At 37.2% G+C, this 13,334-nt stretch overlaps 1 protein-coding gene across 1 annotated transcript in view; it reads left to right on the top strand.

Annotated features, from left to right (window-relative positions):
• The window catches only part of LOC150108025 (protein unc-13 homolog 4B-like), a 163,966-nt gene that overhangs the window by 134,230 nt on the left and 16,402 nt on the right, over nucleotides 1-13,334 (top strand). Inside the window, exons 10-11 of the mRNA XM_090415771.1 lie at nucleotides 3,836-3,982; nucleotides 4,186-4,317. Of these exons, the coding sequence (XP_090271897.1) occupies nucleotides 3,836-3,982; nucleotides 4,186-4,317 (279 nt within the window). The remainder of the gene's footprint in view (nucleotides 1-3,835; nucleotides 3,983-4,185; nucleotides 4,318-13,334) is intronic.

The raw sequence follows: 13,334 nt of genomic DNA on the forward strand, positions 1-13,334 counted from the left end.
AGACTAAGTTCATAGAATAGGGTGGATGGGACACAATGAATGTCTGATGTTTTACCATTTAACTGTGAATGAGGAGCAACCTGTGAGCTGGCACATTGTCAAGGATCCAAGTCTGGTTTTCCCACAATTCAGGCCTTTTCCAGCACACAGCATCCCTCAAACGTGTTAAAACTTCCTGGTAGAACTCTTTATTTACCATCTGATCACATGGTACAAATTCAGTGGACAATGTCTTTCCAATCAAAAAGCCCAACCAACATCACCTTGATCTTTGACCGACTCATCCATGCTTTTTTTTTTTGGTTGAGGAGACCCTTTATCCGCCCAATACAACAAATTGCATCTTGGTTTCAACATCATAGCCATTTATTGAGGTCTTTTCAGTTGGCACTTTAGCAACTCCTATAGGTAAAGATGACCTTGCCATTGCTTCTGCCTGGTATCTCCACTTCTGGGCCTGGTTCACACTGAAGAGACCTCAATAAAGGTCGAAACTAGTCTGGATAGTGGCCCTTCCCTTAATGCATAACATTATACATATCTGCAAGGAGATGTGTTTTTCATTATGGGAGATACTGAGATAGGAGTGATGTTAGCTTGGTCCACCTTTGCGACAAGTTGCCTGGTGTTGTACTACCTTACCCCAGTCATAAAGATATTTTCAGGCACAAACTTTGTTTGCCTACACTTGGATAAAGGATTAAACTAAATTTATTATAGTCTAACCAAGTAAAAAATAAACTTTCAACATCTCTTGCCATGGTCATCGTCTGTGGATGTGGAAGGTCATCCAGGCCTGGGATCTTCACCGACAGACATTCTGCCTTTTTTTAAAATGCTTAAACCACTCAGTGTTCGGCTCATACAGTCCTCCCTGTATGCTTGGTTAAACAACTGAAATGTCTCTAAAACTTTTACCAAGTTTGCAACAAAATTTCACACAAGTACATTGTTCTTCAAGCTCTTTCATTGTCATTTTGTCACTAATCCAATGACAGCTTGTGCACATACTCACTTCAGCCGATGTAACTGGACGACTAATGCTTATAGCAGAATGGGGCAAATGGTAGTCTTGTCAAAACCTGCCGCTAGGGGGTGCTCAGTAGCTGCAGCATGCTCTCTGTTGACACGCTATTTAAAAAATTCAGTCTTTTTTTGAAGACCCCCTATATTTTATAAAACAAGTTAATACATTCAAGTATCTAGGCTACTACTTATCTTATGAAAGAGAAAAAGACATGTGGCATAAAATTACTAATTATATAGGAATAACAAAAACTATTAATCAGATATTAATTTATTAAATTTAATAAATTATATTATATTATTATAAATTATAAATTATATAATATATTATATTGTATTAAATATTATATAATAAATAAATATTATATTATTTAATAAATTATATTATTAAATCCGAATTTAATAAGCAAGAAAACAAGAATAAAAATGCATAACTGAATAGCAAGACCTATCCTAACATATGGTTCATAAGCCTGAAACATAACTCAAGCAGATAGAAAAAGACTGATAAGCTTTGAAATGAGATTCATATGCAAAACAGGTGGATACAATAGACTCAACTTCAAAAGAAATAGCGACATCTTAAAGGAACTTGAGGTGATACCTGCCTTAGACTACATTGATTTTTAGAGAAAGAGAGATGGGGATAACATACAGAAAGAATGAGTGAAGTAAGACTCCCCCAAAGAGATGCAGAGTTATTGACTTTGAGGGAGAAGGATTAGAGGACGGCCTTTGAAAAGATGGGAAGAGACTGTAACAGACACTAGGCCTATTGCTGGAAAGGAAGAAAAATCATAGCATAAACATATGCTTGTTTCTGGTTGCTGCTATGAAATCATGGAAAATAACTTTAATAGCCAATAATGAAAGATTCTGAGATATTAGTATTAAATTTGGAATTTTCCAAGGTGATTCCTTGTCACCATTACTTTTTAACATTTCTTTCATACCTTTGTCTATGATTTTGAAGAAAACAAAATTTAGATATGAAATCCCTAAATATAATATTAAAATTTTCCATCTGCTGTATATGCATGACTTGAAGTTATATGGAAAATCGGCACAGCAAATAGACTCTTTAATCAACACGATTCGTATTTTCAGTCAGGACATCAAAATGAAATTTGGTTTGGATAAATGGGCAATTTTATCTATTAAACAATGAAAAATTAATTACCCTAGCAATTTTAAATTTGATCAGGAGTTTTATATAAAAGCAATTTCAGCTAACAAACACTATAATTACCTAGGAATTTTAGAAGTCAGTGATATTCTCCACTCGAAAGTCAAGCAACATGCAGAAGCGGAATACACCGAAAGAGTTAGAACCATTCTAAAAACAAACCTCAATGGATTAAACACAATTTGTGCAATGAATTCTTGGGCTATTCCAGTGATCCAATACACAGCTGGCATAATAGATTGGACAAAAGAAGACATGGACAAATTGGACTGCAAAACTAGAAAATTAATGACTATGCATCATGAATTACATCCACCAAGTGATGCTGACCAGCTGTACATGAGAAGAAGAAATTAGTCTAAAAAATTACATTGACAATAGCACTTAGCAAATGCTTCAAGCCATCTCACATGAAGGCCTACTAAAAGCAACAGGAAACAAATCTAGTTACAAAAAGGAACAGAAAATAATAAAATAAACCCTTGCATGGGCCAATTTCTTCAAGATACTGAGGAAAAAATTTACATGACGATGATGATTATGTAGCAATGGCTACAATATGGACATATTAAAAGATAAACAGAAGGATTATCCTGCTCAAGAACAGGCATAACAAATTAATTCAATCAAAGCAAAAATTTTGAACATCAATAATAATCAGCAAATGCAGATTATGCAATCAGAAAGATGAGACTATGGAACATCTAATCAGTGCCTGCAGCAAGATAGCTCAAACTGACTATAAATACCACCATGATCAAGTGCCAAAATAATTCATTGGCATGTATACAAAAAATATGGTTTTCCTACTTCTGATAACTGGTGGCAGCATAAATTAGAGACAGTATTGGAAAACAAAATAGCAAAAATTCTCTTCGACTTTAGAATACAAAGTGATCAGCATTTGGTACACAATAGACCTCACATTACTGTTATTGAACATGGACAAGTATGGATTATTGACATCGCAGCACCCACCGATTAAACATCAACAACACAGAATTTGAAAAAAATCACTAAATATTGAGATCTGGCAATTGAAGTTGGCTGGCTGTAGCTAAAAACACACCAAAGCCATCTCAATAGTTATCTGTGCATTTGGTGCAATTTCAAAAAAGCTATTCAGCTATTTATAATACAACAAATAAACATCAATGAAATGCCCACACATGATCTACAGGAAAATGGCATTACTTGGAACAGTCCATATTTTATAACGCTACCTGACAGACACCAATCAAATTGTTGCTTAAATGATATCTTGTGTTGACTGTGTAAATTGTACAAATAAAATAATAATAATAATTATTATTATTTTGTTATGATGAGAAATAATAATATTAATTCTTCTTATTACTATTATTTTGTTTTATTCAGACTTCAACACTATTTCTAAAGCATCAGTAGAAAATTAAATTACATATCATAATATCTTCTTTATTGTTAGGTGTTTTTCTTTGCACCTTCTTTTGTAACCAGAATGGTTTGTCGATATCTTAATTTCTTGATTCATATTTTTACTGCAGCTTATAATCTTATTAATTTGCGAAATGTTTACTTTTATGAAATTTATAAAATAACAGCAGTGATTTTTAGAAAGCATAAAAATTTAATATCTTTTAGACACTATATGATATGAGGGATTATATTGAGAAATGCCTAAAAACATTACATGAGAATCTTGAGGAGATACCATTTAAATTCTTACTTAAAGGACTGTGGGTAGCATTGCTTCATGCCATCAGTAATGAAATAAAGGAATATGTAAAGGTACGTGATGATGTTTTATGATCTGTGTTGTATTGATTAATACAATTCTATTCTATTCTATATTTTGTATTTTGTATTTCTATTGAAAAATATAGGAAATAAAAATATTCTATATTTCTATTTTCTATTCTATATGATATTCTATATTCTAATACAGTTCTGTTCTGTTCTAATGATAGTGTATTAAATGTTTTTCCTCTAAGGGATGGTCATCTTGTTTAAGAAGAAACATTACATTTACTGGTTTAAAACAAGTGTTGGATCAGATGGAACAAATAATTCATGCTGATGGCTATGGCTTAACAAAAGAAATTCTACACAGCGAGTTATTCGTGGTATGTACAAATGTTGTTTTTCTGTTATCATATGCTGTATATTGTTCTTCTGCTAATGTAGTTCCATTCACTTCCACTACAGTCAATAATACTTAAATATCCTGCACTCCTTTTAGAAATTAAAATAAATATTGTATGTCAGAGTTACTTATCAGTGACTGGCAGAAATATTTCATAATTATTATTATTATTATTATTATTATTCAGGCCTCCAAGGAGTCAAAAGACTCATCGAGGGAGGTCCTTTCTAAGACATAAAGTCTGTCAAGACTCATCGAGGGGAGGTCCCCCCCTGAGAAACACAAAGTTTATCATACCACTCCTTAAACCCACTGACCGTTCTCGCTCCCACCACTCCATCAGGCAATGCATTCCACGGCTCAACCACCCTCCACACAAAGAAACCACTCCTTACCCTCTTGCTCACAGTTTCCTTTCGTAACTTCCAGGGATGGCCTCTTGTCATCACTCCTTCCCGCTGATCAACCAAGCGAAAGAACTCCCCAGTGTCAACCCTGTAACCACCTCTCAACAGTTTAAAAGTCTCAATCATATCACCTCTCCTTCTTCTATCCACCAAACTCTGCAGTCCACATTCTCTCAGCCGATCCTCATAACTATCCTTGTACAGTCCTGAAACCATCTTTGTCATCCGTCTTTGTATCCTTTCCACAGTTAATTTATCCCCTTCAAATCCTGGGGACCAAATCTGAGAACAATAGTCCAAGTGTGGTCTGATCAGAGACTTATACAACGGAATGATAACCCTCTTATCTCGGCAGGTCAGTGTCCTTCTCATAATAGCAGCAATCCTCTGTGTTAACTTCACCACCTTTGCAATATGTCCCCTAAACTTCAGGTTTCTATCAATCATCAACCCCAGATCTCTTGTCTCCCCTACTTCCTCCAGTATAACTCCTCCCATAGAGTATGCAGCATCCCATCGATGTTTCCCAAACCTTAAGACCTTACATTTTGCTGCATTAAAATGACACCCCCATTCATTTGCCAATCTATCTAGCTTATTTAAATCCTCTTGCAGGGCTACCACATCTGCACTATTACTAATAATCCTTCCCAGCTTCGCATCATCCGCAAACAACTGAATATCCCCCTGCAATCCACTGGCTATGTCATTGATATAAAGGTTAAACAATATAGGTCCTAGTACTGAGCCCTGTGGGACCCCACTTGTAACCCTCTGCCTCCTTGAAACTGCCCCAAAATACACAACTCTCTGATACCTATCAGACAGCCAATCCTGAATCCAGTTGACCAATCTGACATCCAGATCCATGTGCTGCAACTTAAATATCAGCTTATCATGTGGCACCCTGTCAAATGCCTTCGCCAAGTCTAAGAAAATTGCAGTATATGCCTTTCCCTCATCTAATGCTCTTGTAACTTTATTATAAAAGGCTAGCATATTGCTAAAACAAGAGCGTCCTTTCACAAATCCATGTTGATTCTCACAGATAACATTACCCTCATCTGCCCAATGCTGTACACGGTCCCTCACTACTTTCTCCAAGATCTTAACAACTACCGATGACACACAGACTGGCCTATAATTAGACACTTCCAGTCTGTTACCACCCTTATGCAATGGCACTATCTTACCTTCCTTCCATTCCCTGGGCACCTTTGCCAAAGCCAGACTTTCATTGAAAAGCCACGTTAAAGGTATTGTCAATTCCCTAGCACATTCTCTCAAAACTCGTGGTGAAATACCATCCAGTCCCACAGCTTTACTGACATCCAGATTACTCAGTATCTGAAACACACTCTCCTCCTGTACCTCCAGACCTCGTACCAGTCCTATCCCTCTAGCATTAAAACTGACTCCTCTAGGATGAAATACTCCAATAAAGTGTTCATTGAACAATTCCACTATGTCCTCTGCATCAGTCACTCTATTCCCATTTTTATCCCACAATATCATTCTTCCACAGTCATTTCTCCTCCTACTGGCCACATAGCTAAAAAATTCCCTAGAATTTTCTTTGGATCATAGGGCCAATCTCCTCTCATATTCCAGTTTCACTTTCCTTACCACACGAGTCACTCTTCTGGCCTGTGTCTTATATTCCTCATGCATCTCTTCACCTGTCTCCTTATATCTCTTCCATAGCCTCTTTTTCGCATGCAATTCCTGTTTAATATTGTTTGTCATCCACTTTACTCCAAATTGCGCCCTCTTCTTCACTCGTGGTATACAACTTACCATTGCTGATAACAAATATTCTTTCACAATTTCCCACGCACTGGTGATATCCTGGCCTTCCAATTCCTCCCTCCATGAAACTTCCCGAAGTTGACGTCTAAGACTATTATAATCACCTGCCTTATAATTCCACATAAGTTCCCGTCTCTTTGATACTCCTGCATGTCTATTCATTTTCCAAGTCAAAACCATATGGTCACTCTCTCCAACTGGTGGGAGAGACGTCAACTCAGTTATTATCAATTCTTCTGATGCTATAACCAAATCCAAAATTTTTGAACCTCTTGTTCCCTCTGTTACATGTTGCCTTAGACATTTGTCCCTCAAGAATTCTAGAAATTCCATTCCCCTATTGTTACATGCATCTTCCTCTCTCCAATTTATACTACTGAAGTTAAAATCTCCCATAACAATCATTCTTCTTGCACTTGCCAAACTTAGCTGTCTAAACATCTCCTGGTCCCCATCCTCTGTGCTCCTGGGTCTGTAGCAACATCCCACTAAATATCCTGTCTTGCCTACCTCTACCTCACACCATACGCTCTCAAAATCATTTGTCTCACTTCCTTCCAAATTCTCCACTCTTAGAGGACATAGGTCATCACTTATCATAAGCAGCACCCCACCACCACGCTTTCCCCTCCTATCCTGGCGAAAAATGCTATACCCAGCGACTTCTATTCCTGTTTTTATATTCCCTTCTGTCAACCACATCTCAGTGATTGCAATAATTTTTGGCCAGGCTGATGCTATCTGCGCCACCAATTCCTCTCCCTTATTCCGGATACTCCTGGCATTAGTATACAGCATATAAATGCCATTGTTTCTATACCCAGCATTATCCCTTCTAGACTCCACTGGGCTCAGTCTTACCTGACATTGTCTCCCTTCTCCCAAGTATCCATTCCCACAAGAGGCCACCCCTGCTATCATCCTCCCTGGGACACTGACTCGTTCAGAACAGCAATCTCTCCAGATGCCTACGTCCTTTCTCATTCAAATGTAAACGGTCTCTCGCATACAACTCCTCTCTTTCCTCAAACACACTCCAAGCATCCACATATACCAGTCCTCTCTTGTCACACATTCTCGCTATTATGCCATTCAATATCACCTCTCTTCTGCTCAGCTCATCATTATCATACCTAGGCAACACGCACACTATTTTTCCTCTCTCTGTCTTCTTCCGTACAGTCTCAAGCAAAAATCTCATATCTCTTGCTGCCCGACTTACATTACCACTCAAGTCATTCATTCCTACCATCACAATCATCTCATCCACCTTTTCACTTCTCTTAATTGCCATAGCCACCCTTTCTATTGTTCCTCCTGGCAAACACTCCTCACGCATCCTATCTTGAACACCACGGATCATTGAGTCACCATACATTATACCTCTTACCATTCCATCGCTCCTATTGTTTCCATTCTCTCCTCTTCTAGCACTCCCATACATCTCTCTCATTCCCTCTCTCCTACTGTTTCCATTTTCTCCACTTCTAGCATTTCCATATCCCTCTCTCATTCTGTCTCTCCTACTACTGTTTCCATCCGCTCGTCTTCTAGCATTCCCATACCTCTCTCTCATTCCATCTCTCCTACCGTTTCCATTCTCTCCTCTTCTAGCACTTCCATATCTCTCTCTCATTCCGTCTCTCCTACTGTTTCCATCCTCTCGTCTGCTAGCATTCCCATACCTCTCTCTCATTCCCTCTCTTCTACTGTTTCCAATCTCTCCTCTTCTAGCACCCCCATACCTCTCACTCATACTCCTTAAATTCTCTCTCTCTCCTACTCTGATTCGCCTTGCATTCATGTCTTCCATTCTCCTAATCTTATCTTTCATACTTCTGCTCTCATTCACTAGACATTCCACCTCCTCTTTCAACTCATCTATCTCCCTCTGCAGGTCAGTCACTCTTAATCTAAATTCACTCTCCCAAACAAAACCATCTCCAAAACTTCCACAGTCACTCATACCTTCCACACTATCAACCATTATTTTCTCATTCTCTCCTATCATACTACTTGTCTTCCTACATTCATTCTCCGTTCCTGGAGCAACAAAGTCGGATATCGATATATCTAATGTACTTATTTCCTCCAACTGCCTGCATTTTGCGCACATACGCTCTCCACTCTCTTTAACAAGCCACATATGTAATTCCCTAGAAGCATACATGCCGCAAGTACTGCATGCCACAAAGTCCCTTACGATATTGCTAATAATTGAGTTCTTAAATGGCGGAGGACTTGGTGTTACGCCTCTTGCGACTGCTGCTGAATCCACCATCATTCCTTACTGTCGAGTAGCGTAATCCTTAATAATTATTCAATTAATAAATAAGAGGGGAAAAAAGTACAAACATCAGAACATTTAAGTACTAATATAATTAAATAAAATGAAATATAACTAAATACAGTAACTTAGCTTCGTTTTGTCTTCCACCGTTACGCGTTCGATTCTGACGTCTCTATTCCTTTCTCTAACTTGCTAGCCTAACTAGCCTAGTGGTTATCATATCTGCTCTCCAACTACAAGCATCAATGTTATACATTAATGCTTGTACAATTACTACATTATTACTGGCATTAACGTTATTGTCTTTATGTTGTAGTTTATAATGATAATAAAAATTGATTCATTTGTTTATTTAACGCTAAATTTTGTTGCAATATTTATAAATGTTAGACATAGGAACTAATTTTATATGAAATTTGATGTAATTGCTTTGTTTGCATTTAATTATTCTAATTCAGTTTAATGTATGTTGCATTATATTTCAAGATGTCTAGTTCTCAAAAATTGGCTGCATCCATTTACTGATGTTGCTATAGTCTGCATTATATGGATGTTGGGAATAATGTACATGATCTGTGGAAGGAGAAAGAGAGAGAGAGAGAGAGAGAGAGGAAGTGAATAATAAGATTCTCTGCATTAGAAGTCTGCATATAATAAGATAGTCAGCATATAAGAAGTAGGAAGGAGTTCATAGTTAGATTTTGTTATTTCTTAGCCCTGATATTATCTTGGTCTCTATTCCTTTCTCTAACTTGCTAGCCTAACTAGCCTAGTGGTTATCATATCTGCTCTCCAACTACAAGCATCAATGTTATACATTAATGCTTGTACAATTACTACATTATTACTGGCATTAACATTATTGTCTTTATGTTGTTGTAGTGATGAATTCATCTCCCAGTGATGAATTTCATCACTGGGTGTAAGAGTACATTGCCCTGTTTATTGGAGGCTTAAATTCCCATTAAAATGCACCATGCTTGGCGACTACAGCAGTGCAGGTATCAGGATTATCTAACCCTTACGACATGCATGTAATGTACTAATGCTAATATATTAATAGACTCACAGCTTTTTTTTTAAATCTTTTGCATTAAAAAGTTCCCTCCCAACATCACATCCAGATGATTTAATCTATGTCCAGGATTTTAGATGTCATTCAATTAAAGCTATATACAAAAAAAAAAAAAAAAAAAAAAAAAAAAAAAAAAAAAAAAAAACAGGTATTTTATCCCAAATGATTAGTATCCTTTTTTTCATAACTATAGTAATTCTTTTAGTTTCTTTATCTCTTCTGTAAACATGTCATCTGACACTGAACATCATATTCACTATATCTGTTTTGTGCATGATTTTTATTTTTAAGTTGATGCTGCTACCACCTTATCTATCATAAGCTTATAGCAAAAAAATAATAATAATAAATAAATAAAAATAGAATTGTGCTTCTTCTTTTGCAAAGCAAGATTTTCTGGTATGTATCACAGTAGTACTGTACTTCAAATTTATTTTTTAGCCTTACAATATTTGTAAGGCTAAAAAAGAAATTTATGTGTATATGGAACCCATAGTATATCATATATATATATATAACAAGCTGTGGATTTCAAAGGAGTTCTTCCCCCCCATCTCTCAGTTTCACTAACTCTTCAGTCACATTTTTATAAATGGAAATGTTAATGAGTAGAAATTGATAGTGCTGCTGGCTCAGTTGATTCCTCTGAAAATAGAGTTGTGTTTAACCAATTCAGCAATTCTTATTATTAACACATCAATACAGGTATCATCAGTAGTATAGGTAATAACATTTACAACCCATATATTTTTCTTCATTTACTCTGATGATATTATGATGTTCAGTGGTCCAATAGCTTTTTATTGCTAATTGGTATTTTTACTGGTCAGTGGTTGGTTGATTCATAACAACAGCATTTGATCACTACTATTCAGCAAGAAATCGGACTAACCCCATACATACATTCAGTCTGTAATTGTTAATGTTGATATCTCAGGGTTAAAGCATAAGTCAACTAATCCCCATTAATACAGCCATGACATCAATATCACCATCATCATTATTATTATTAAGAGAGACCACCAAGGTGTCTGGGCATCATTGAAGAGGCCACATATTACCCACACCAGCAGTCATACATGTTCTTAAATTTGTTCATGCTACCTGCACTGCCAACCTCCAATTATTATTATTATTATTATTATTATTATTATTATTATTATTATTAAACAAGACCTCATGGAGTCAAAGACTCATCTAGGAGGTCCTTTTATCTCACACACATCTCATCATACCGGGTCTTAAACACATTCAAACTCCTTGCAGACACCACACTCTCAACCAAGGCATTCCAATCATTCACAACTCTGCACGAAAAAAACCTGCCTCTCACTCCCCTACTCACACCCTCTTTATAGTTTCCAGGGATGACCTCTGGTTCTCCCCTGATCTCCCACTATTCGCTGTAGAACTTCTCCACCATTGATCCTATAGCAACCCCTTACCAACTTGTAGGTCTCTATCATATCTCCCCTCTTCCTTCTCTCCACTAGTCTCTGCAAATTACATCTTTTCAATCTTTCCTCATACTCGACATTCCAGAGGTCAGAAACTACCTTAGTCAGTCGCCTTTGTACCCTTTCCAACATCTCTTCATCCTTCTGAAAACCAGGTGACCAAATCTGGGCACAATAGTCCATGTGTGGCCTAATCAAAGCCTTATACAATGGAACAAGAATCTCCCTACTTCTACACGTCAGTGTCCTCCTCATCATTCCCAGAAGTCTTTGTGTTGTCTTCACAATTTTGGTGATGTGACCCCTAAATTTTAGATCCTTATCCACTATCACTCCCAGATCTCTTATTTCCTCTACTTCCAACAATATATTCTTACCAAGCATAAATTCTGCATCCCATCTTTGTTTTCCAAATTTTAAAACCTTACATTTTGCAACATTGCACTCACATCCCCATTTCCATGCCCAATCACTCAATTTATTCAAATCTTCTCGTAAGCCCACAACATCTTCACTACTCTTTATGGTTCGTCCCAACTTTGCATCATCTGCAAACAACTGAATATCTCCATCCAAATCTTTGCCAATATCATTAATATACAAGTTAAATAGTAATGGCCCTAAAACAGATCCCTGAGGCACTCCACTAGTGACTTTCCTTTTCCTGGATATTGCACCCCCATACACAACTTGTTGATACCTATCAGATAGCCAGTCTCCAATCCAATGCACTAATCTAATATCCAACCCCATCTGCTCTAGTTTGACTGTCAACTTATCATGAGGCACTCTATCAAAAGCTTTTGCGAAATCCAAGTATATTACTGTGTATCCTTTTCCTCTGTCCAAGGAAGCAGTCACTTTATTGTAATAAGTAAGTAGATTACTAAAACACGACCTCCCTTTAGCAAATCCATGCTGTCCATCAAAGATTATACCATTGTTGTCAACCCAACTCTGGATTCTAGTTCTCACAAGCTTCTCCAACAACTTAACCACAACACCTGACACACAGATAGGCCTATAGTTTGATGCTTGAGTTCGATCACCTCCTTTATGAAGTGGCACAATCTTGCCCTCCTTCCACTCTTTAGGGACTTGACCAAGTGCAAGACTTGTATTAAAAAAATATGTCAAGGCAGGTGTCAACTCTCTGGCACATTCCTTCAAAATACGCGGTGATATATTATCAAGTCCCACAGCCTTATTTACATCTAGTTTACTCAACTTCCCAAACACCTCTTGCTCACTTACAGTCAGTCTCTCCTCCCCATCATCAACTGCTCTTAATCTCTCCATGAAGTCACATTCACAAGATTGAAAGATCTTTATGAACTGCTCATTAAGTATCTCCACCACACATTCTGCAACAGCTGTCTTTATACCATTTCCTCCAATCAATGTCATCCTTCCATAATCATTCTTTCTTTTGCTGGCTACATATCGAAAGAACTCCCTAGGATTCTTTTTAGCTTCATTAGCTAACTGCTGTTCATACCTCTCTTTAGCTACTCTCACCAACCAAGTCACTCTCCTTGCCTGGTCTTTGTAGAACTCATGAAATTGGTTACTTCCACTTCTCTTATGCTGCCTCCACAATGCCCTTTTTCTCTGTATTGCATGCTTAATCTCTTTATTCATCCATCTCACACCTAACTTATTTAACCTTCTCACCCGTGGTATACATTTAGACATTGCATCCACTAAATATTTTTTGAAAATCCCCCAAGCTGCATTGATCTCTTTTCCAGCTAACTCCTCATTCCATGCTACACCTGCAAGCTGTCTCCTGAGCTCTTCATAATCACCCCCCTTGTAGTTCCACATATACCCTTTTTTCACAGGGGTCCTTGCACTGCTGGCAACCACCCAAGTAATCACCTCATGGTGACTTTCACCAATTGGTGGATGATTTGATACCTCATTGATAATTACATCCTCCGATGAGATGACCAAATC

This window comes from Typopeltis vanoorti, chromosome 3 (assembly GCF_054136105.1).
Source record: "Typopeltis vanoorti isolate ZY-2024b chromosome 3, IOZ_Tvanoo_1.0, whole genome shotgun sequence".
Taxonomy (NCBI): Eukaryota; Metazoa; Arthropoda; class Arachnida; order Uropygi; family Thelyphonidae; genus Typopeltis; species Typopeltis vanoorti.